Source organism: Bos taurus, chromosome 10, assembly GCF_002263795.3.
Source record: "Bos taurus isolate L1 Dominette 01449 registration number 42190680 breed Hereford chromosome 10, ARS-UCD2.0, whole genome shotgun sequence".
Classification (NCBI taxonomy): domain Eukaryota; kingdom Metazoa; phylum Chordata; class Mammalia; order Artiodactyla; family Bovidae; genus Bos; species Bos taurus.
The window spans coordinates 30,826,294-30,852,224 of NC_037337.1; the positions used below are offsets into that span (position 1 = coordinate 30,826,294).

Genomic DNA, 25,931 nt, shown 5'->3' on the forward strand with positions numbered 1-25,931 from the left:
GAGCTCCAGGTTCTGACTCCACCATCTTGATGTCCCAGTGTGCATCCCTCCCATGTCTTTTGATTGGAAGTTTAATCTATTTAAATTTAAAGTACTTACTGGTAGAGAAGAATTTAGTGTTATCATCTTGTTGTTTACATCTTCTAGTCTTCTAGTTATTTTGATACTCCTTCCTCTTTTGCAGTTGTCCTCTGTGTTTTTTTTTTTTTTTTTTTTGTGGTGACACACTTTGATTCCTTTCTCATTTTCTTCTGCGTATCCTCTATAGGTATTTTCTTTGCGGTTACTATATTGCATCAAACATCTATAATAATCTATTTTAAATTAATAAAAACTAACATTAATCACATATATAATTCTACACCTTTATGCTTCCCTGTCCTACTTTATATTATTGATGTCACAAATTATATCTTTATATATTCTGTATCCTCTAACATAGCTTTATAGTTATACTTTCATGACATTATTTATAACATTCTATGACAGAATTATAAGTAATTTACATACCATTATCACAGTATTACCAAACTCTGTATATGTCTATATATTTACTTGTATCAGGGAGTTTTACATTTTCAAGTGCTTTAGTGTTGTTGTCTAATATATTTTTTTCAACTCGAAGAACTCCTTTCAGGAATACATGTAAGGAAGGCAAGTCTAGAATTCTCTGTTTTTCTTTAACTGGGAAGGTCTTTTATTTCTCCTTTTGACTTTTATGTATGTTTAAAATTTTCCTTAATAAAATATTGGAGTAAAATAAAAATAAAGTGAAGAAATTTACAAAATTCAGAAAAATTATTACTAGCAGACACACCAAAGCATAATAAAGTATGTTAAAGTTTTAACATAAATGTTATTAACTAGAGTTAAATATTTGTTAAATATTTCTTGAGGAGAAAAGTCACAGTGAAATTGACCAACTATAAGTGCACTATCAACGAGTTTTGACAAATGCATTACTAACATCCTGAAAGTAACTCCACTTTAATTTTTGAAGGATATTTTGGCTGGCTACAGATTCTAGAATGAGAGTTATTTTCATTTAGCGATGCAAAGGGTAGAGCTCCATTGTTTGTTTAAAAGTTAGGTTTCATTCTAACAGTTGTTACTTTGAATGTGGCCTTTTAAAAAAATGTATTCTGACTATTTCTAATTTTTTTCTTTGACTTTTTTTTTTTTCAGCAGTTTTATTATCACATACCTAAGGAAATCAACTCTGAATATTTATTGGAAGGACTGGTGCTGAAGCTCCAACACTTTGGTCACCTAATGTAAAGAGTGGACTCATTGGAAAGACACTAATACTGGAAAAGACTGAAGGCAAAAGGAGAAGAGGGCAGCAGAGGATGAGATGGTTAGAGAGCATCACCAACTCAATGCATTTGAGCAAACTCTAGGACATAGTGAAGGACAGGGAAGGCTGACATGCTGCAGTCCATGGGGTCACCAATAGTCAGATATGACTTAGTGACTGGATAAGAACAAAAACCTAAATATGCATCTGTTTTTATTTCATTTGTGGCTCATGAGATTTGTTTAATCTGTACCTTAGTGTGTCTAATTAATTTTGTAAAGTTCTCAACTATTACCTTCCTGATAATAGTTGAGAATATTAGTTGAATACCTTCTTGTTTCTCTTCATACTTCATTCTGAGTATTTTCTTTTTTCCAATTCACTGAAACACTCTTTGGCTGTATCTATAGCCTTCTGACAAGACTCTTAACCTTTGCCTACCCAAATCCAACCATTCATAGTTTATCATTACCATCTGCTATATGACCAAAAGAATTAGTCTTGTTATCCTAAATCTGGGTTTAAAAATGTCACAAGAGCAGCCTCAGATTCTCAGATCATGTTTATTCCATAAACTCCAATCTTCATCTCTATAGGCAGTGAGGCAACATTTCCCCATCCCCTCTTTTTTACATATTTGATTAATCTGTCTCATTCCATAGGATAAGAGCTCCATGAAAGAAATAATTTTTGGTTGTCCAATTCACTATTGTTTCCTCACTGAATGAACAGTGCCAGAATTTAAATGTAAGCATTAAATAAATGTTAAATGAATAAGTAGTATGCCACCTTTTTAATGAGAAACTATCAAAGTGAAACTTTATGAAAAATACTAGTTAAAAACTTTATTTTTCAAAACAACACCAAGAACAAAAAGTTACATAGAAGAGCATAACAACTAAGTAAATATTAAGGAAAAAAGTCTGAATTTGAAAGAGGGAAGGAAATCATTTTATTGGTTATTTTTATGATCTTCCCCCAAACTGATTAAGTCTATCAAGATGTGGGTTCAAAAACTCTTCTACTGTCCAGTTTGATTCATGACTTCCCGATACAGTGATAAATTGTTGGTAGTACTGAAATATATGCATTAGGGGCAGAAATGCATTAAGTAGCTTTCTAAATTTTGGTGAGTAAAATGCTTGATTTATTAATTTCCTCCAAGGATCATTTATGGCAGCATTAGCACAGGAGTACCTAAAGCCAAAATTTATCTGAATCCCAAGCTGTTATCAGTAAGGTTTATAGAATAAGGTTTTAAAACCTTCTAACTGCCTTGCTCTCTCTCACCAGATCAGTTTTCTGCTCATTAGCTTGAGGGCAAAGATGGGGAAAGGGTGGGTTGGATAGGAAAGCTGTGCTGAACCAAATGTTGATGAATAAAAGTCATCTTTTTATCATTCTCCTTCTTCTGTCCCTCTGTAAGGAGAGCTATTATAATTATATAAAATATATAATTGTCCCATGAATTATTTCAACAAAAAACAAAATTAAGAGCTAAGTGACAGTAGGGTACCTTAGTAAAATTGGGGCTAAATTTCTGTGAACCTTGCCCTCTTTATAAATGCAATGGCTTTGCCAACAATTAATTTGAAATATTTCTCATAAAACTGTTTGAAAAATCTAAAACAACTATGTAAGGAAGAAAGAGCTTCTGAATAGTTAAAAGTCTTGATTCTTCTGTTAAAGGTTATGCATTTTAATATGATCTTTAGGTTGATTTATGTAAAGCTTTGTATTTTTCATTTTCTCAAGCCTGTCACAGTAGTGATGTATGGTGTATTTTAGCATCAAGTTTGCCATAAGCAATAAAGTCAGAGCCCTAAAAGAAATTTTAATATATTTCTTCATTTTTAACCTGGAGCTTTCCATTATTCACTTATTTTGTTTGGGATCCCATGTTTAGTTGATATAATTTTTATACTCACATAAATAATTTAATATTTAATTCAAAGGTAACATTTAAATAGATTATTCAATAAAAAAGTTAAAGGGTCATTATATATAAAGTGAAAATCTTAGCAATAACTTAAATTTCATACTAACAACCTCTCTAAAGGTTGTATTCTCTGTTCCAGTTTGCTTGGAGTATTTTATCTAACAACAAGATAAAAGGAAAATAAACAAGAAAGTGACTTTCATTAAACAGTACGAAGCATGAAGTGGAAGCATATTTATAAAACCCTACAAGAAGAAAAAACATGAAGTATGAAAGTAGCAAACAGTTAAAAACTCTCATTGCAGAGCTAACTGCTGTTGTAGGAGCTATGAGAAGGAAAAAGAAGAGTCCTTAAGAAATTTTCATCCTAGTAGAAATAGTAAGTCTGTAAACATCAAAACATAAGCTGCTTAAGTTAATTATCACAAGAAAGGACAAAACAGTGTTAGGGCATCTGGTGTGGTTAAGTCTATGTCAGTCTTATATCACGGACAAGACGTACACATTTAAAGAAAAGGAAGAAGAAAGTAAGATAGGTAAAATAGAATGATTAAAGGCAAGGCAGGAGGAAGCAGAAGGCCTGGTAGGACATTTATTCAATGGTTCTGTATTAGCAGAGCAAAGGTACACGTGGGAGAGTCCTGGGAACAAGACTGAAAAAAAATGTTATGGCAACATGTGAGGTGACCCTCAATTCATGGCTAAACATCTTATTTATGAAGAAAACAATGGGGCACCATTATGGATGTTTGTGTAGAGAAACAAAAACAAGAAAGAAAAATCTAACATGGCAGGGGAGTAGAATGTGGGGAGAATAAAAGCAATGAATTAACTTAAGTTTTACCTTGTCCAAGAGTTTGAGCAAGATACAACTTGAACTGGAGAGAAGGGCATGGAGATGGAATAGTGTTTGTGACATTAAAACTAGTTTACAAGGAATTAGATAATCAATTGAATGCTTAGGGTAAAGGAGAGATAGCTCTGATAGATGATTCATTTTTGTGTGTGCCTGAGTTACTAGGTGGAAAACAGTAGTGCTAAATAACAAAAAGAAATGGTGCACTTGGAGGGGAAAGGGAGTTGAAAGTTGGTACATAATGAGCTTGACCCTTTTTGGCAGTCATGTCCAGCAGCCAGTCAGAAATAGGGATGCAGAGTTAAGGAGGAAAAACAGATATTAGTATAAAGACCAGAAAGAGAGTGAGAATTATCTATATAGAGGTAAAAAGTAAACTAGTAGGACAAGATAAAATCTCAGAAAGAGACTAACAGCAATTCATCAAAGCAACTGACAAAGCTAGACTGCAAATGTGTTATGAAGTGTATAGATACTAAAGACATTTTGGGAACAGATACAGATTTTCAGAGTGGTATTCAAGGTATACATTCACGGTCTCACTACTATTTGGGGTAGAGTGTTAATTAATTTGTTAATATGAGTTTAAAATGACAATGTGATTTTGATAAAACATGTGGAAGTGTATCTGTCATTTTTTTTTTTTTTGGCCATGCTGTGTGACATATGGAATCTTTTAATGACTAGGGGTCAAACCTGCATTCCCTGCATTTGAAGCACAAAGTCTTAACCATTGGATTGCCAGGGAAGTTCCATATCCGTCATTTTTGCCCTCTAACATTTAACAAGTGTGGCCGAGAGGAGCTACCCTTCGTCCAAGGTCAGGAGTGGCGACCGAGAGTGCCAGGCTGTGTTGGCACAGGAGCGGCCGAGAGGAGCTACCCCATGTCCGAGGTCAGGGGCGGCGGCAGAGAGAAGCTACCCCACGTCCGAGGTCAGGGCGGTGGCAGAGAGGAGCTACCCCACGTCCGAGGTCAGGGTGGCAGCCGAAGGAGCAACCCCAGGTCCAAGGAGCAGCGGCTGCGCGGGCACAGGAGGGCTGAGAGGAGCTACTCCATGTTCAAGGTCAGGAGGGGCGGCCGTGTGGAGATACCCCTCGTCCAAGGTAAGGAGCAGTGGCTGCGCTTTGCTGGAGCAGCCGTGAAGAAAACCCCACATCCAAGGTAAGAGAAACCCAAGTAAGACACTAGGTGCTGCGAGAGGGCATCAGAGGGCAGACACACTGAAACCATAATCACAGAAAACTAGCCAATCTGATCACACGGACCACAGCCTTGTCTAACTCAATGAAACTAAGCCATGCCGTGTGGGGCCACCCATGACGGGAGGGTCATGGTGGAGAGGTCTGACAGAATGTGGTCCACTAGAGAAGAGAATGGCAAACCACTTCAGTATTCTTGCCTTGAGAACACCATGAACAATATGAAAAGGCAAAATGATAGGATATTGAAAGGGGAACTCCCTGGGTCTGTAGGTGCCCAATATGCTACTGGAGATCAGTGGAGAAATAACTCCAGAAAGAATGAAGGGATGAAGCCAAAGCAAAAACAATACCCAGTTATGGATGTGACTGGTGATAGAAGCAAGGTCCAATGCTGTAAAGAATAATATTTCATAGGAACCTGGAATGTCAGGTCCATGAATCAAGGCAAATTGGAAGTGGTCAAACAGGAGATGGCAAGAGTGAACATCGACTTTCTAGGAATCAGCAAAATAAAATGGACTGGAATGGGTGAATTTAATTCAGATGACCACTGTATCTACTACTGTGGGCAGGAATCCCTCAGAAGAAATCAGTAGCTATCATGGTCAACAAAAGAGTCTGAAATGCAGTACTTGAATGCAATCTCAAAATGACAGAATGATCTCTGTTCGTTTCCAAGGCAAACCATTCAATATCACGGTAGTCCAAGCCTATGCCCCAACCAGTAACACTGAAGAAGCTGAAGTTGAATGGTTCTATGAAGACCTACAACTCCTTTTAGAACTAACAGCTAAAAAAGATGTCCTTTTCATTATAGGGGACCGGAATGCAAAAGTAGGAAGTCAAGAAACGTCTGGAGTAACAGGCAAATTTGGCCTTGGAGTACGGAATGAAGCAGGGAAAAGGCTAACAGAGTTTTGCCAAGAGAATGCACTGGTCATAGCAAACACCCACTTCCAACAACACAAAAGACTACTCTAGACGTGGACATCACCAGATGGTCAACACCAAAATCCGATTGATTATATTCTTTGCAGCCAAAGATGGAGAAGCTCTATACAGTCAGCAAAAACAAGACCGGGAGCTGACTGTGGCTCAGATCATGAACTCCTTACTGCCAAATTCAGACTTAAATTGAGGAAAGTATGGAAAACCACTAGACCATTCAGGTATGACCTAAATCAAATCCTTTATGATTATACAGTGGAAGTGAGAAATAGATTTAAGGGACTAGATCTGACAGACAGAGTGCCTGATGAAATATGGACGGAGGTTCGTGACATTGTACAGGAGACAGGGATCAAGACCATCCCCATGGAAAAGAAATGCAAAAAAGCAAAATGGCTGTCTGAAGAGGCCTTACAAATAGCCGTGAAAAGAAGAGAAGTGAAAAGCAAAGGAGAAAAGGAAAGATATAAGCGTCTGAATGCAGAGTTCCAAAGAATAGCAAGGAGAGATAAAAAAGCCTTCCTCAGGGATCAATGCAAAGAAATAGAGGAAAGCAGAACAGAATGGGAAAGACTAGAGATCTCTTCAAGAAAATTAGAGATACCAAGGGACCATTTCATGCAAAGATGGGCTCGATAAAGGACAGAAATGGTATGGACCTAACAGAAGCAGAAGATATTAAGAAGAGGTGGCAAGAATACACAGAAGAACTGTACAACAAAGAGCTTCATGACTCAGATAATCACGATGGTGTGATCACTCACCTAGAGCCAGACATCCTGGAATGGGAAGTCAAGAGGGCCTTAGAAAGCATCACTACGAACAAAGCTAGTGGAGGTGATGGAATTCCAGTTGAGCTATTTCAAATCCTGAGAGATGATGCTGTGAAAGTGCTGCACTCAATATGCCAGCAAATTTGGAAAACTCAGCAATGGCCACAGGACTGGAAAAATCAGTCTTCATTCCAATCCCAAAGAAAGGCAATGCCAAAGAATGCTCAAACTACCACACAATTGCACTCATCTCACACACTAGTAAAGTAATGCTCAAAATTCTGCAAGCCAGGCTTCAGCAGTACATGAACCGTGAACTTCCAGATGTTCAAACTGGTTTTAGAAAAGGCAGAGGAACCAGAGATCAAATTGCCAACATCCGCTGGATCATGGAAAAAGCAAGAGAGTTCCAGAAAAACATCTATTTTTGCTTTATTGACTATGCCAAAGCTTTTGACTGTGTGGATCACAATAAACTGGAAAATTCTGAAAGAGATGGGAATATCAGACCACTTGACCTGCCTCTTGAGAAACCTATATGCAGGTCAGGAAGCAACAGTTAGAACTGGACATGGAACAACAGACTGGTTCCAAATAGGAAAAGGAGTATGTCAAGGCTGTATATTGTCAGCCTGCTTATTTAACTTATATGCAGAGTACATCATGAGAAACGCTGGGCTGGAAGAAGCACAAGCTGGAATCAAGATTGCCTGGAGAAATATCAATAACCTCAGAGACGCAATGATACCACTCTTATAGCAGAAAGTGAAGAGGAACTAAGAAGCCTGTTAATAAAAGTGAAAGAGGAGAGTGAAAAAGTTGACTTAAAGCTCAACATTCAGAAAACGAAGATCATGGATTCTGGTCCCATCATTTCATGGCAGATAGATCGGGAAACAGTGGAAACACTGTCAGACTTTATTTTTCTGGGCTTCAAAATCCCTGCAGATGGTGACTGCAGCCATGAAATTAAAAGACCCTTACTCCTTGGAAGGAAAGTTATGACCAACCTAGATAACATATTGCAAAGCAGAGATATTACTTTGCCAACAAAGGTCCATCTAATCAAGGCTATGGTTTTTCCAGTGGTCATGTATGGATGTGAGAGTTGGACTGTGAAGAAAGCTGAGTGCTGAAGAACTGATGCTTTTATTTTTTGTTTTTACTTTTTTCTTTTTTTAATTTTATTTTTTAATTGGAGTATAACTGCTTTACAATGTTGTGTTAGTCTGCTGTATAACAATGTGAATCTGCTATAATCATACATATATTCCCTCCTTCTAGAGCCTGCCACACACTCCTTCCGCAACTCAACCCCTTTAGGTCATCGCAGAGCAGAGCTGAGCTCCCTGTGCTAGACAGCAGGCTCCCACTAGCTTTAAGTTTTACACATTGTAGTATATATACATCAGTGCTACTCTCTCAATTCATCCCACCCGTTCTTTCCTTCCTGTGCCCAGAAGTCTGTTCTCTACATCTGTGTCTTTATTCCTGCCATGCACATAGGTTCATCAGTAGGATTTTTCTCAATTCCATATATACATATATTAATATGCAATATTTGTTTTTATCCTTCTGGCTTACATTTCTATATGACTGTCTTAAGTTCAACTATATAATTACAAATGACCCATTTTTTTTTATTTTTAGGAATATTCCAAAAATATGAGTAATATTCCAAAAATATGGAACACTTCATGAATTTTCCTTTACCCTTGCACAGGGACCATGCTCATTTTCTCTGTATCCTTCCAGTTTTAGTATGTGTGCTGCTGGAGCAAGCACAAAAATTGATGCTTTTGAACTGTGGTGTTGGAGAAGACTCTTGAGAGTCCCTTGGACTGCAAGGAGATCCAACCAGTTCATCCTAAAGGAGATCAGTCCTGGGTGTTCATTGAAAGGACTGATGGTGAAGCTGAAACTCCAATACTTTGGCCACCTCATGCGAAGAGTTGACTCATTGGAAAAGACCCTGATGCTGGGAGGGATTGGGGGCAGGAAGAGAAGGGGACGACAGAGGATGAGATGGCTGGATGGCATCACCACCTCAATGGACATGGGTTTGAGTGAACTTCAGGAGTTGGTGATGGACAGGGAGGCCTGGCGTGCTGCAATTCATGGGGTCACAAAGAGTCGGACACAACTGAGCTACTGAACTGAACTGAACTGAGCATTTAATCATCTTTCCTTTGTTAACGACACTTTTGTTTTCATTCTATAAAATCCCCTTCTCTACTACCTGAGTGGGCTCAGGGGTAGAGCTGCTGACTTGGTCAGTGCTTTACTCAAGCCATTGATACATAATACAATTTCTGGAAAAGGAACTCTTACTTATTTCTTTCCTGATTCACACTAAGAATGCTACCTTGATGTCTGTCATTTGCAAAAAAAAAAGTTGAAAGGAGGCAATATTTAACATATTAGGTTAGAATGATGAAAATAAAAAGGATATTCAAGCATATATACATATACATATATACATAAAACTCTGATGACAGAAATCAAAGAAGAATACAGTAAACAGATACCCCAAGGTCATGGATAGTAAGATTCAATACTGTTGTCAGTTCTTTCCAACTTGATCAATAGATTCAATGTTATTCCATTTAAAATCTTACCAAGTCATTTTGTAGATATAAAAAATGGACTCTAATGCTTAAAGGGAAAGGTAAAAGGCCTAGAATAGTCAATACAATATTGAAGAAGACGAACAAAATCAGAATCTGACATTATCTGACTTTAAGATATACTACAAAGCTATAGTAATTAAGACATTGTGGTATTGGCAAAAGAATAGACAAACAAATCAATGAAACAGATAGAGAGCTAAGAATTATGTCTACACAAATATAGTCAATTGATCTTTGACAAAGGGGCAAGAAATATAATGGAGAAAATACAATCTTTTCAATAGATGATGCCAGAACCACCAAATATCCACACATGAAAAAATGAATCCAGACCCAAACCTTATATCCTTTTACAAAAATAAAGTCAAAATGAATAACAGACCCAAATGTAAAATGCAAAAGTATAAAAATCACAGAAGATAAAATGGAGAAAATCTAGATGATCTTGGGTTTGGTGATGACTTTTAGATATAATACCAAAGACATAATTGATGAAAGAAATAATAACCTGGGCTTCATTAAAATTAAAAACTTCTGCTTTGGCAAAGTTACTGGCAAAGAATGAGAAGACAAGCCATAGATCACAAGAAAGTACTTGCAAAAGACATAGCTGATAAAGAATTATTTCCAAAACATACAGAAAATTCTTAAATCTCAATAATAAGAAAACAGAGTTCATATAAAAAATGGGCAGGAGATCCAAGCAGATATCTCACCAAATATAATACAGAGATAGCAAATAAAATATATGAAAAGATGTTCCACATCATATGCTATCAGGGAAATCCAAATTAAAACAGCAATGAGATACTATTACACACCTATTAAAATGATAAAAGTCCAAAACACTGACAATATCAAAAGCTGACAAGGAGGCAGAGGAATACAAATAGTGAACAAATAGAGGGAATAGGAATAGAGAATAGTGAATCTCATTCACTGCTGGTGAGAATGCAAAATGGTACAGACACTTTGGAAGACAGTTGGATGGCTTCTTGTGAAATTAAATACACTTTCATCATATAATCCAGCAATCATATTCCTTGGCATTTACCCTAAAGAGTTGAAAAGTTATGTCCATACAAAAACTTGCACATGGGTGTTTTATAGCAGCTTTATTCACAATTGTCAAAACTTGGAAGCAACCAAGATGTTCTTAAGTAGGTGAATGGATAAATAAATCATGGTATGTCCAGACAATGGAATACTATTAAGCACTTAAAAACTTATGAAAAGACACACAGAAACCTTAAATGCATATTACTAAGGGAAAGAAGCCAATCTAAAAATGGCAACATACTGTATTATTCTAACTATATGACCTTCTGGAAGAAGCAAAACTAGAGAGATGATGAAAAGATCAGTGGTTGCCAGGAGATGGAGGAAGTAAGTGATGAAAGGTGGGGCACAGAGGATTTTTTAGGGCAGTGGACATCCTCAGTATGGCATGTCTAATGATGGATACGTGTCATCCACAGAACGTGCAATACCGAGTGAATTGTCTATGGACCTTGGGTGATAATGATGTGTCAGTGTAAATCCCTCGATTGTAACAAATGTACTGTTGTGGTGGGGGATGTTGATAGTTCGGGGGAACTGTGCATGTGTGGGGATTCTCTATGCCTTCTGCTCAATTTTTCTGTGAGTTCAAAAAACAGCCTGAAGTCAACATAGGTAATGCTGAAAAACTGCATGTTTTTAATCAGTTATAAAATAACCAATAAGAGCTAATGGTATTCTTCCTGATTGTCCAGTAATGTTGAAGCAATGAATATATGCAAAACAAAAATGATGACACCCAGTAAATGTGATTAAATATAGTGATTGCCTTTTCATCTTCATTTTCAAATGCCTTTGCATCATATCATTGGCTGAGATGAGAGCAGAAAATGAGGACTGCAGATGAAGTAAAAGGGAAAAGAAAAATCTACCAGAGATGATGCACAGGATGTGTTAACCAGTCAATGGTTCTACTAATTTCTGATAAAGTAAATATTTCTAAGAATTAAAAAAAAGGGTAATGAGAAAAAGTGGCATAAAATAATTAGGACAATGCTATGTAATTTTTAAATTTAAATAGAAATAGCAGGTTAGTAACAAAAAATGTTTTTCAAGAGTTGTGTATATCATTAGATGTTCTGCAGTTGTCAGGTACTGGGGACACCTAAAAAAACAAAGGAAACACACCATATTTATTCAGTGTCAACGAGTATTGTACCTCACAGAAGTAACATTGTTTTCCCAAAGAGGGCAAATGGTCAGTGAAGACTAACGAAATATCCAAACAGTGTGAATAATGAGCTATTTAGGTAGAGCTGAAGGTATCACGGCCAATGTATCTAAACCAGAATTTGGTGCTTTTGATTTTTGTGTGTATGCACATGGCAGCGAAAGTAGCAGAGACCTGAAATAAGAAGCTTCTTTCCGTGGATCTGGATCTGGAAGAAGTCTGGACAGTTTAGCTTCACTGTCTCCAGGGTTACCAGCTTCTGGGCAAATGGTCACTGAAATAGCCTCCTTTCAGCCCAATTCAATGATCTATTTTCAACTCTGTCTATCCTAATTTTTCTGGAGAAATGACAGCAAATATCATTCTCTACTTTTGGAAACTCCTCCTGATTAAGAGATTTCTGGGGTTCCCATTTTTCTCCTTCTTTTGCCGATCACTGAGTTTCTTGATTCTTCAGATTATCTATTATATATATAAAACTCTGGGTGTGCATCAAGACTTGGTGATAGAACACGAAAGATGCAGAAGCCTTTTCCCAATCCTTTATGTCTTAAGGAGCAGAACTTTTAATCAAAGGGTCTAATCTAGACCTTAACTACTTTACAAAACATTTAAAAATAAACCTGCTGTATCTTGACAATATATTTAAAATAAAACTCTTTATCATAGTTTTTGCTTAATTTTCCATCTTTTATTTGTACGTCTGTTCTCTTGTTTATTTTTGGCACAGCTTTAATTTCTCATTCTCCTCAAATTTTGTATGAGTATTCAATTTATCCTCAAACCTTTCCCCTACAGCAAATGCTCAACAACCTAACTCTTAATTTACTAGATGATTTAATATTTGGTTATACATTGTCCTGTCTTCTCCTCGATTAATGTATATATGATTCCCTTTTCAGATGAACTACAAACTCTTCAGAAATGTAATGTCTTTTATATCATATAGAGCTCTCAGAATCATAAACAGCTGAAAAATTCTTAGTTATTGACTGAGGATCTGAAAAAAATCATTTTTTGCCTTTCATTTGTTGTTACAGAATTACATATATAGAGACAATGCACATATCCCAATTTTCACTTTAAATCACTGCAAATTTTAGCTTACTTGCCTTGTCCTCCAAGTGCAATTCTAAAAAGCGTAGGTAAGCCACAGGTGCAAATGCATCAGCTGAATGTGTGACTACTTCTGATGAATCTCTGAAATAAAATAAAAATTATAATTAGTTTATATACTATGCAAAATCTGTTTTGTGGCAAACTAACGCCTACTAGTGACTAGAAAAGACCAAAAATCCTCATTTATTTCTACTGGAATACTACTGTATACGTATTTACTTCACAATTAGTGATTAACATCTACTTTTAATAATTAAATATTTAATTGGGTAAAAGATGGAGAGAACTAAACTTTCAAGAGTAAGTAAAGAAGCTTTCATCTTTATGAGGACACACAGTTCAACTTTCAGGTTCACTCAGAGCTCTCTGAACAGTTTTACAGCTTGAAGCCTCTATTCAATTTCATTTCCACAAACTTGGTTGGTATGGGCTAACCATTAAACAATAGGGCTTTATCTTCATTATTCTTTTCATTTTCAAGAGGTAATTCATTCAGTGTTTCACACAAAATCTCAATTATCCTTCACAAAAGCAGTACTGGTGATGGTTTTAAGCTCTAGATGAACTCTTCACACTGTAATATCATTGCTATTAAAATTGACTGTCTGACATAGCAATTACCACATTCAGGTAAAATAGTATGAACTGCTTGCTGGCACCATATGGATACACGTAAATTAAATCAACTTTTATCAAAGATACCCTGTAAAGCACATGTAAATAAATAAGATTATGTGTGAAGTTCTAATAACTAATTATTTTTATTGTTGTTGATTAAGAAACAGTGTTTTTGCATTTTAATTGAAACTCTAAAAGCAGAAATTGCTCATCTCTTTTTAAAGCCTCAGGAACTAGTTGCAGTGTTCATACTAGTACATTGTTAGCATTTTAACCACTGTGGTTCAGCAAAATAGATTCTTACTTTGCATCTTTTCCATTTATATAAAATAATTTTGAATCAGTGTTTGTAAAGTTATTTAGTGACAACAGAAGAAATCTCAAAATACTAGGATCCAGTATATTAAATTTTCATGGGCAAAATCTGTTTACTTTTCACATGAAAATCAGAGATAGAGAAAAAGCAGTCTGATGATACCATTCATGAACCTTTTGTATCAAATATGAATCTTGTTAGTGCTTTAAAATTAAATTAAAATGGGCTTCTATGATATTAAAAGTAACACATTACAGTAGAAATAAAATCATTAAAGAGTTGTGATCATGAAAGAAAGTAATAATCTGTCTTCACAGACTACCTAAACCAAAAGATGCCTCCCTGTATAAAGAACAAAAGGAGGAGAAAAAGAAAGCAAAGAGGAGACCTCTTGCTTTTTACCACTTGCCTCTCTGCCTTGTTAACCCTAGTTAAGTTGTCCTGCTTATTTACTCCATACTTGTCTATCCTGGTTCTATATTGCCTCATCAGTTCAGTTGCTCAGTCGTGTCCAACTCTTAGTGACCCCATGGACTGCAGCATGCCAGGCCTCCCTATCATCACCAACTCCGGGAGTTTACTCAAACTCATATCCATTGAGTTGGTGATGCCATCCAGCCACCTCATCCTCTGTCGTCCCATTCTCCTCCTGCCTTCAATCTTTCTCAACATCAGGGTCTTTTCCAATAAGTCAGTTCTTCGCATCAGGTAGTCAAAGTATTGGAGTTTCAGCTTCAGCATCATTCCTTCCAATGAATATTTAGGATTGATATCCTTTAGGATGGACTGGTTGGATCTCCTTGCAGTCCAATGGACCCTCAAGAGTCTTCTCCAACACCAAGGTTCAAAAGCATCAATTCTTCGGTGCTCGGCTTTCTTTATAGTACAACTCTCATATCCATACATGACTACTGGAAAAAACATAGCTTTGACTAGATGGACCTTTGTTGGCAAAGTAATGTCTCTGCTTCTTAATATGCTGTCTAGGTTGGTCATAACTTTTCTTTCAAGGAGCAAGCGTCTTTTAATTTCATGGCTGCAGTCACCATCTGCAGTGATTTTAGAGCCCACAAAAGTAAAGCCTCTGACTCTTTCTACTGTTTCTCCATCTATTTGCCATGAAGTGATGGGACCAGATGCCATGATCTTAGTTTTCTGAATGTTGAGCTTTAAACCAGCTTTTTAGTCTTCTCTTTCACTTTCATCAAGAGGCTCTTTAGTTCTTCTTCACTTTCTGCCATGAATGTGGTGATATCTGCATATCTGAGGTTATTGATATTTCTCCTAGCAATCTTGATTCCAGCTTGTGCTTCTTCCAGCCCAATGTTTCTCATGATGTACCCTGCATATAAGTTAAAAAAGCACAGTGACGATACATAGCCTTGACCTATGCCTTAACCTTTGGAACCAGTCGGTTGGTCCACGTTGAGTTCTAACTGTTGCTTCCTGACCTGCATACAGATTTCTCAAGAGGTGGGTCAGGTGGTCTGGTATTCCCATCTCTTAAAGAATTTTCCACAGTTTGTTGTCATCCACCCAGTCAAAGGCTTTGGCATAGTCAATAAAGCAGAAATAGATGTTTTTCTGGAACTCTCTTGCTTTTTCCATGATCCAGCAGGTGTTGGCAATTTGATCTCTGGTTCCTCTGCCTTTTCTAAAACCAGCTTCAACATCTGGAAGTTCTCGGTTCATGGACTGTTGAAGCCTGGCTTGGAGAATTTTGAGCATTACTTTACTAGTGTGTGAGATGAGTGTGATTGTGCGGTAGTTTGAACATTCTTTGGCATTGCCTTTCTTTGGGATTGGAATGAAAACTGACTTTTCCAGTCCTGTGGCTACTGCTGAGTTTTCAAATTTGCTGACATATTGAGTGCAACACTTTCACTGCATCATCTTTTAGGATTTGAAATAGCTCCACTGGAATTCCATCACCTCCACTAGCTTTGTTCATAGTGATGCTTCCTAAGGTCCATTCCAGGATGTCTGGAGCTATGTTGGTGATCACATAATTGTGATTATTGGGTTGTGAAGATCTTTTTCATATAGTTCTTCTGTGTATTCTTGCCACCTGTCTTAATATCTTCTGCTTTGGTTAGGTGCATACCATTTCTGTCCTTTATTGAGCCCATCTTTGCATGAAATGTTTCCTTGGTATCTCTAATTTCTTGAAGAGATCTCTAGGGCTTTCCATTTTTTCCCCCTCCCTCTATTTCTTTGCATTAATCCTTGAGGAAGGCTTCCTTAGCTCTCTTTGGTATTCTTTGGAACTCTGCATTCAAATGGGTATATCTTTTCTCCTTTGCCTTTCACTTCTCTTCTATTCACAGCTATTTGTAAGGCCTCCTCAACAATCATTTTGCCTTTTTGCATTTCTTTTCCTTGGGGATGGTCTTGATCCCTGCCTCCTGTACAATGTCAGTAACTTCCGTCCATAATTCTTCAGGCACTCTGTCTATGAAATCTAATCCCTTGAATCTATTTGTCACTTCCACTGTATAATTGTAAGAGATTTAATTTAGCTCATATCTGAATGGTCTAGTGGTTTTCCCTACTTTTTTCAATTTCAGTATGAATTTGCCAGTAAGTAGTTCATGGTCTGTGCCACAGTCAGCTCCCAGTCTTGTTTTTGCTGACTGTATAGAACGTCTCCATCTTTGGCTGCAAAAAACATAATCAATCTGATTTTGGTATTAACCATCTAGTGATGTCCATGTGTAGAGTCTTCTCTTGTGTTGTTGGTAGAGGGTGTTTGCTATGACCAGTGCATTCTCTTGGCAAAACTCTATTAGCCTTTTCCCTGCTTCATTTTGTACTGCAAGGCCAAATTTGCCTGTACTCCAGGTATTTCTTGACTTCCTACTTTTGCATTTCATTTCCTATAATGAAAATGACATCTTTTTTGTGTATTCGTTCTAGAAGTTCTTGTAGGTTCATTCAACTTCAGCTTCTTCAGCATTACTGGTCGGGGCATAGACTTGGATTACTGTGATATCGAATGGTGTGGCTTGGAAATGAACAGAGATCATTCTGTCGTGTCTTGGCTCATCAATAGATTCAAATTCTTACTATTGTATATGATCTCATTTTTACGTTAGATTTCAATCTCTTGGGGTTACTACTTCCAGCTTTGGAAACTGACCCTGAGCCTGAATTATGCCTGATGTAGGAGCTTGGTCTTGATATCCTTGACAATGGATACACCAAAATATGTCTAACCTAAACCAATGATGTGTCAGTAGAAAGGGTTTCAGGCCCTCCGTTCTCATGCCAGTTATCCCCACTAGAAACAGAAGATTGGCAGCAAATGGCTCACTTAATTGATATAATTATCACATTTGAATCAAGACTGTTTTCTAGAGAAAATATATAACATTCTAATCATACTATATAACAGAACTAAATGAAGAGGAATATGATTTTTATGGATTCTGTTAAATCCATAATTGACTAATATAATTTCATTCTCTTATACAAAGCCAGAATCAACTGGAAGATAGATAATAGATATCAAATAAATAGCTTGTAGCTTCAAAGAGCATAATGCCACTATTGCTCTTCTTTTCTTTCATAAACTGTCAGTTGAAACTCAACTTTCAAGGGTCTCTGGTTTCTGTCGGCTTCTGATACCCAGAACAGGATCTGCTGGAGTACCCTCAGAGAAACCCCCCAAATTAAGAACAACTGAAGTACAGCAAAAATGCTTTCCAGTTGGCTACCCTCCTCCTCTGTCCCTACTGATACAAGTAATCAGTGCAGCCTCGACCTCTTACAGAATGGAGATTTCTCTATAGCAAACAGCTGCGTTAGGCTTATCCCCAGTTACAACTTCAAAAGGGCAGCTACCTGAGCCAGGTCTGAGTCTCTCTTATCTGAAGCAGACTCCCTCTCAAGGTATGAGATCAGGCCCCACCTTCTCACTTCAAAAAACTGATACTTTCTTTTGAGATTCAGCCATGATCTTGGTTCCTACTTCCCCTCGAAAACACAACCACACATAGATATCCCCTATAAACTCACACTTATCCTCACATTTCTGTGAAGCCTTGCCTGACATCCTCACACAGTGCTAGTTTCCTGCTTTCTGTGCTCTGGTCATGCATTTGTGTGTGTGTGTGTGTGTGTGTGCACACAAATTCAGTTGCTCTGTCGTGTCTGACTCTTTGTGACCCCATGGACTGTAGCCCACCAGGCTCTTCTGTCCATGGGATTTTCCAGGCAAGAATACTGGAACGGATTGCCATTTCGTCCTACAGGGGATCTTTGCAACCCAACAGCCCTTTCATAATACATCTATTATATTAGAATTATGTGTTTCTGTGCTTGTCTTCATTTTCAATGAGGGACCACGTTTTGCTCATCTTTGTCTGTCTGTTCCTCTATACTTCACCTCTGGCTCAGAGAAGAATATATTGCCAGGTATTCACTCATTTGTTGAATAAAAAAATTACTGTATAGTTTAACTTTGTTAAACATATTTACTATCAAAAATCCACACAGATTTTTCAATTACCTGTCTTTACCTGAATATATACATTTTCATACATGCATATTACTTGTATATGTATGCTGCTGCTGCTGCTGCTAAGTCGCTTCAGTCGTGTCCGACTCTGTGCGACCCCATAAACGGCAGCCCACCAGGCTCCCCCGTCCCTGGGATTCTCAAGGTAAGAACACTGGAGTGGATGAACATCATCACACATATATACCAATAACATCATATAGCACCTCTAGCGTAATAAAAATAATTATATAAATTTAAATACAAGGGAAATTAGTTCATAAATTTTAATTTCCCAAGTGATATAGGAGAGACATGAGAAAGTAGATAAGGAAAGTTCTTGATTCATCCCCACTGCTAAATGTGATATTAGGATGCTCTGGGCTGAATTATGTCTTGACTTGAATCGGTAGAAACTAGGAGTGAGTGGGGAAAATGAGTACATAATGTTTTAATCATTGAATTTAGTTCTTTTCATCCCTCCTTCCTACCCACTGTTTCTTCTATCCATCCACCCATCCCATACATAGCAACTGTATAATAGTAGTATATTAATATTGTTAGTTCAAATGGAAATGTGGGGTTGTATCAAATACTGACATTAAAGATGTGTTCATCAATAGCAAGAAGAAAATTATCACTTTCATTAATACAGTACTGGTACTTTAGTTTTTACTTTTTCCCCCCAAAATATTGGCTATATTTCTTATGTTTCAATTCTTACTTTCGATACACATACATACATATTTCAAAGTAAGAAACAATAGGAAAATAGGTTTATTATTTTAGGACCTGCAAGTATCTTCTTCTCTTAAAGACTAAGCCGTAATTCTTTTTATCAAGGCTCCTCAGGAAAAAACTCATTTTCTGACCTAAAAATTTGTATCTAGAGGTGGGTAGGCACATTGTAATTGATGTGAAACGTATATTGTAAAATGGTCTAGTAAAACTTTTTCTAAATTACTTCCAGGCAAAGACTGGTATGCTAGTCTTTCCTACAAGATTTAAAAAATGTTAATTGGAATATATCTCTAATATATCTCATAATAAACTTCTAGAAAGTGAAAGTCACTCAGTCATGTCCATCTCTTTGCGACCCCATGGATTATACGGACCATGGAATTCTCCAGGTCAGGGATCCTGGAGTGGGTAGCCTCTCCCTTCTCCAGGGGATCTTCCCAACCCAGGGATCGAACCCAGGTCTCCCAAATTGCAGGTGGATTCTTAACCAGCTGAGCCACCAGGGAAGCCTAAACTTCTAGAACCACCCATTTGTCTCAATTCCTTCATTATACAAGAGAGTTAATCTCTGTTTTTTTATTTTAAAACAATTGCCAATCATAATAAAATAATTTTACATGAAAAAGTTTATTTTTTTCTCCTGTTAGATGTAATCTCCTTTTTAACAATAAAATTTTGAATCAGAAATTTAAAAGGGGACTCCTAATAATCAAGTAGTCATATGCTAATTGTGGAAATTCACTACTATATCAAATAGAATAGGAAATAGCATAAATTTGTCTCCCAAATGAAGTCCAACTTACAGGATCCATGATGATTAATAGTCAGTTGTTAACAACTAGTTGCCTGGTCTAAACTTATCTTTTAATTTTATCACAAGGACAACTATCTCTAAGTGAAATAATTTACATAATGGTTTTAGAATGTGCAATGCTTGTTCACTCATATCGTCACATTCAGTGCTTATCAGATAAGCATGGTAAGGACATTTTCTTTTTTTTAAAGTGAAGGAAAGATTTTGCATATAGTGGGTGATATTCTTTTTCCATTCAACTACTATAACCTGTAAGTATAACTTAAGAAAGAAATGCATAAAAGTGAAATAGTATATATACAAATCATAAGTAAAATTAATTCAAAGATATTCAACATTTATTAGTGCCTACTGTATGTTCTGAGAGTTAAGTTATGAAAATAGGCACTGGGGGCAATAACTACCAAAGTTTTTAAAAATGGAAGGATTTAGCAAAGTAGGGATAAATGGGAAGGCCATCTAGAGAAAAGAATTCAAATAAAGCTGTGAAGCTGAGGTGAGGCAGAAAATATGAAGAAAAGAAAGCAAAGAATTTGCTTAAGCATCAGATTTAGATTAGCGATTAGTTGATAAGAAAGAAATATCCTCAGCACTTCCTCCTCTGTTCTTAAGGGGTGCACACTACAGTATTGCTGATTAGCCCCTCCATTCTTAAAGAACCCTTACAGAGTAGGGCAGCAGCCTGCAGAGTCCTACCCACATCATTCTCCTCAACAAATGATTACCCAGTTCAACTGAACAGCTCATTTTGGCACTAGAGGGTTCCAATATACCTTCCCCGACTTCCCTCTCTTCAACATCATGACAAACTCCCATCATGCCATTGTCTCAGTTAGGTTGAGGTTTCCTTATCTACAAAATGATAAGATGAAAGATTCATTTTTCAGGTCTAAAGTTTACTATTATAAACAAACCTTCTGGTTATGTAATGTAAAGCAGTACATTTCTTATAATTCTAGGTTGTCCATAAAGACTTCTAGGTGCCCCAGGACCTCAAGTTGTCAAATAAATAGGAAGAATATTCTTCTTTGGCCTTTTTTTCTCTTACTGTGCTTTTAATTTTTTTCCTAATTTTGTTAGTCCCATATTCATAAGTATACTGCAAGTTTCCCATTATACTGTAATTTCACCCTAGCATGCAAATGCTCTTCTTGAGTAACAAAACAGTATTTTTTCACAGAAGCAATACCTAATGCACAAGTCAATCATGAATTGTTTCGTAAACACTGAAGTCAGGAGAAATACCTCCTGTTTATGAAATTTTTCTTGTGACTCTTATTCTTTACCATTTTGTGTCAAATTCTATGCAGATGTGTCTTACTTCCACCATTTTGGAGACAGGAACTATGTCCAACGTCCACGGTGCTCAGTAGAATGTTTCAGGCATAATAGGTAATAGGTACATATCGGCCAAATGCATTGTTATGTTGATGATTATTAATGGGAAAGAAGTTAGAAGAAACAAGAAAAGCAAGAGTGGGTAAATACTGCAAAGGATGAGGTCTTGGCTATGTTTCTGAAGATAAAGGTATTTTTTAGAAAATTCACCTCAAGTTGTTTTCACTTCTTAGAACACTCCTTCCCTCATTATTAGTATGTACAAAGAAATCACCTTTCAGTGTTGAAAACACTGAAGTGGTTCATTCGATCCAAGATTCTAATCTTTTAGCAGATGAGGTTTCTGAAATCAAGCATAATTCTGACAAGCTTTTCAAGAAGCTAAAGAGCGTAGGAAAAGCAAATAAAATGCTCTCTTAGCGTATGAGAAGAGTGACATCAATTAAGAGTATGGGTAATGATGTAACCAACCGAAGAAAGTCCCTGTCTTTTACTACACAAATGTTTAACAATTTATGGCAAAGAAATCACACTACTCACCATAAACAGAATTCATTTTTAAGAAGTTTATATGTAAAAATAACCCCAAATAATTGAAGAGAACTGTTTAGTATAACTATTCTAAGTTATTAAAGCCAAGAAGAAAGAAAAAGAGGATGGAGTTAATGGAACCCACAGGCTACTGATGTGGCAGTTTATCAAATGTAGCTGTAATGAAAGATAAATAATACAGGCAATTCACACTTCATGAAAGGATAAAAGTGTCAGTGTGTAGGTACCAGTTTTACTGCAGGCCATAATCAGCAAGTAAACGAAAGTGCAATGTCTAAAAAGTTTATAGGCTTCTATGAAGGCCTCGTCTTGTCAGGTATTGATTTAGGTATTCAGACGACTTCACTGGTATTAAACAAATTGAGTGTTTGTGAACTTGGAGGACATGTTCTATTTCTCCCAACAAAAGTTGCCTCCAGCTTAAAGTTAAGTTGCTTCCATCACTTAAATTTGAGGAAGGGTAAGAAAATGCTGAAATGATATCTTACACAATTATTTTCTTCTTAAATAGAGGGCAATCCAAAGTGAACGTTTCATATTCTCCACCTTCTCCACAAACATGGACTCCATATTTCTTAGAAAGCTGAAAACAGAAAAAAAGAGAAAGAAACAGGAAACTTAAAATTTAGATAACAAAAATGTTAACTTATTTTGTCCTAAAAAAATATCCATGTTAGAAACTTTAATTCCAAAACAGATTGTGAGCTATAGGAAAATGACTTACGTTTCTGTTTAAAAACTGTTAAAAACCATTTGAAGAATGTTATCATAAATCATAGCATTTTAAATAATCCCCAAATCCTTATAAAAAGATATATTGGACCAATATTTTTATGTATAATGAAAAAGCTTAAAGATTACTATAAAGTTTGACACTAGCTTTAGCTTCAAAAGGAGGAAAGATACTAAGTCATTATGTACTAAATGAGGATATATGCAGCCAAATTGTGCTTTCCCTGCCCTTTGACCTATATATGGAAGGGGAAAAAATGCGTTTAGAAAATTTCTCAGACAACACAAGAGAATGTAATCTAAGGCCTTTCCTTGGGCCTATGAACAAAAGGAAGTCATAAACATGGTTATTATGCTTAAGGCTATTATTAGTAGTAAAGTTCTAGGAATATCAAGATCTAATGAAGTTCCAATGCTGCAGACAAGCCCCGGGAGGGTCTAACTCCAAGAAAAGCTTATAATGTTGTCTGATTAAACCTGAAATTAAAAAAAAAATAAGCAAAGAAACAACCACTCCCCACCCTGACCCCATGCTTTGCATGAAATAGAAGTTGTTATTTAAATGATCCTGATACTGAGAATAAAATCCTCTCTTATTGGGCTGGAGCAAGGCTGGAATCAGAGCTGGGGAGCACTCTCACTAGCTGTGCAACAGAATCATTCTGGTCTTTCATGGAGGCTTTGTCACTGTGATTCTAACTCCTTCATTCTGAATTTCATAGCTTTTCCTGCTTATAGCCTCTCGTAGCCCCAAATCCTCATAGCCCAAAGGAAGGGTGACTCCATTGATGTTCTCTGTTACTGCCAGTGCTGGGACTGTGGCCTAAGTTTTCAGTTTTACCTGCATAAATATTACACATTTATTTATTTGGTTATTTTTATAGTTGTGCTACCATTCCAACTCCATTACATTTCATCTATTGACTATGTGCCCTTAGGGATTGAAAGGATGGATCTATGAAAATTCTATTCCCTCTAAGGATCAGTGGTAATGTGAATGACCTATAAAGCAAAACAGCAAGAAAAGTGAGGGAAAGAAAATGAGGTGGCATTTAGTATATGAACTTGCAAAAACTTAGTAGATAAATTTTCACCATGGTGGGTCATGAAGTAGGGAACTGGAAAGGCAGAATTATGGCAGCTGGCCATTATGAGAGCAGATAACAAGAATAGATTACAGTAGTAAACCAAATTAAATTAATGTCTGCTTTGCAGTAAAAATGTAGGAATAATAATGGGGTATGGATTTCAAGGGCGTTTCCTTGTTCTGTCAGCTAGTGCCCGACCCCTTCTGTGCTCATCTCCCTTCATTGGTCTTCTCATTCTAGTGACTTTCTGCCAAGGGAACCTTCTACTCTCATCTTTATGGTCAGTTTTTTTTTTTTTATGTGGGAATATATCTTAATAACCACAGACTTCTTTTTATTAGAAAATGTATAATTGAAGCTTTGCAAAATTTCTATAATCTACCACAAAAGCATAACTGAATTATTTTGTTAAATTAATGTTGGCATAGCTGTTATCCTACTGAAGTAATTCTGTTAGTCCCTAAGTAAAAATAATGTAAACTGCTATATTAAACCAACCAGCACTAGGAAATCTAAAATTTGGATGAATCCAGTGATATTTTCAATTCACATAGAATATTTCCATAATATTCAACCAGTCAGTTCTTCCAAAAACATTTACTGAATAGTGATTATTGGGCAGGCTTTGCTAGATGAAAAAGTTCCAGGAGTAAACAAACAATGTCCTTCGTCTCTGGAAGCTTACTAAATATATTGCACCCTATATTTCAATACCACAGAATGATGAAGCATTGATGTTGATTCTATAAATAATATGTGCAATCTCTTCCCCCTCTACCACTCGCTGACCAGCATGGACACAGATTCCAAGTCAAGAAAGATTCTACACAGACAGATTTCAGAATTCCAGAATCCATGGGTTCCAGATTCCAAGCGTGCAGTGGATTTTATGGCTGATGAACCACGAAGTAGCCTATGAACTCTTAGGATGTCTTTCGCAGACTCTCTAAACTCTATTAGCTTAAAGCTCTAGTAGACATAAGTATTCAGAAAAATTCCATCCTTTTTGGCTTACGTTTGGCCAGTTCCAAGGCCCTTTGGTGTCCTGAGAGAACCTCCTCAAGAAGCAAAGCCTAAGCTAGCCACTTTCTTTAGGAATCTTTAGCTAAGGCACAGCGCTATGTTAGAAATCAACAACCTGGTACCACAAAAGCGTGACGTGTGCATGTGACTGGGCTTCCCAGGTGGTGCTAGTGATAAAGCGCCTGCCTGCCAACACATCCGATCCCCAGATCGGGAAAATCCTTTGGAGGAGGGCATGGCAGCCCACTCCAGTACTCTTGCTTGGAGAATCCCATGTATGGAGGAGCCTGGAGGGTTATAGTCCAAGGGCCTGTAAAGAATTGAACATGATTGAAGCAACCTAGCATGCATGTGTGATTTGATTTTTTGAAAAAGGGGTCAGTTAAGGTAAGTGGAGAATCTAGAGACATATTTGTGGTATGAGACGTTCAATCTGCTTTTCTAAAACATGTAAGCAAGTGTTGCTCATATCTACACTACTCATAGAAAGTAGCAACTTTATTCTGACATATATCAGTTCTGTGTCTGGGTTTCAACTCAGAATTAGTATTATTGTAGGCCAGCACCTCCTCATTTCAAATACAGTTTCTGCAGTTCACTTTGATAGTTTCTCTGTCAATATCATTGTAATTGAAAATACTGGATAGGCTTTCCTAAGGTTTAGTTCCTTACTGAATTATCGTGATTCTTTCTATAATTTAAATGCATAAGATAGAAAACTATATTGAAAAATAAAAAAAGTGTTTTTCAAGTTGCTTTTTTCCCCACTAAAGTATGATATAAAGGATTAAGACATTTATTAAATAGTTTCAGTTGGTATATAAAAAGTGGAAGCAGACAATTGTTGTCACCATAATACCAAAAATATGCCAGATCAGCTACAAAACCACACCTTTGTGTTTTACATAAAGAGATCTGAGAATGCAAAGGCATCTGGATGAACCAATAGCAGATCAGGGTAAGCTTTTCTGAGATGAGTGAAGATTCATGGCCACTTTCTTAATGGGGGAACAGACTGAGTAGAAGCAAAGCTTCATGGATGTGGGATGTCTATCAGCGTATGTGGAAAGCCAAACTCTTGTGGACCTCTGTGATGGATTATTAAGAGTCCTGAAGAGACCCAGGGAGTATGTATAGCTGCCAATTTTTTTTCAGAGTCTTAACTAAGTGCACACAGTGGCTACCCTCAGAAAACTGCCCCTCTCCAGGGCAGGA

At 36.8% G+C, this 25,931-nt stretch overlaps 1 protein-coding gene and 1 non-coding gene across 3 annotated transcripts in view; both read right to left on the reverse strand.

The window, feature by feature from the left end:
- Window positions 1-8,696: 8,696 nt before the first annotated feature.
- On the reverse strand, window positions 8,697-8,802 carry LOC112448585 (U6 spliceosomal RNA). Its single transcript, XR_003036971.1, has one exon. It is a non-coding gene; the product is annotated as a U6 spliceosomal RNA (small nuclear RNA).
- Window positions 8,803-10,745: 1,943 nt separating this feature from the next.
- DPH6 (diphthamine biosynthesis 6) overlaps window positions 10,746-25,931 on the reverse strand; it is a 189,318-nt gene continuing 174,132 nt past the window's right edge. The window contains exons 7-9 of one of the 2 annotated variants that reach the window (XM_059890680.1): window positions 22,362-22,456; window positions 12,986-13,077; window positions 10,746-11,811 (exon numbers count right to left, since the gene is read on the reverse strand). In XM_059890680.1, coding sequence (XP_059746663.1) covers window positions 11,795-11,811; window positions 12,986-13,077; window positions 22,362-22,456 — 204 coding nt within the window. In that variant the 3' untranslated portion in view covers window positions 10,746-11,794. 2 annotated transcript variants of the gene reach the window in all.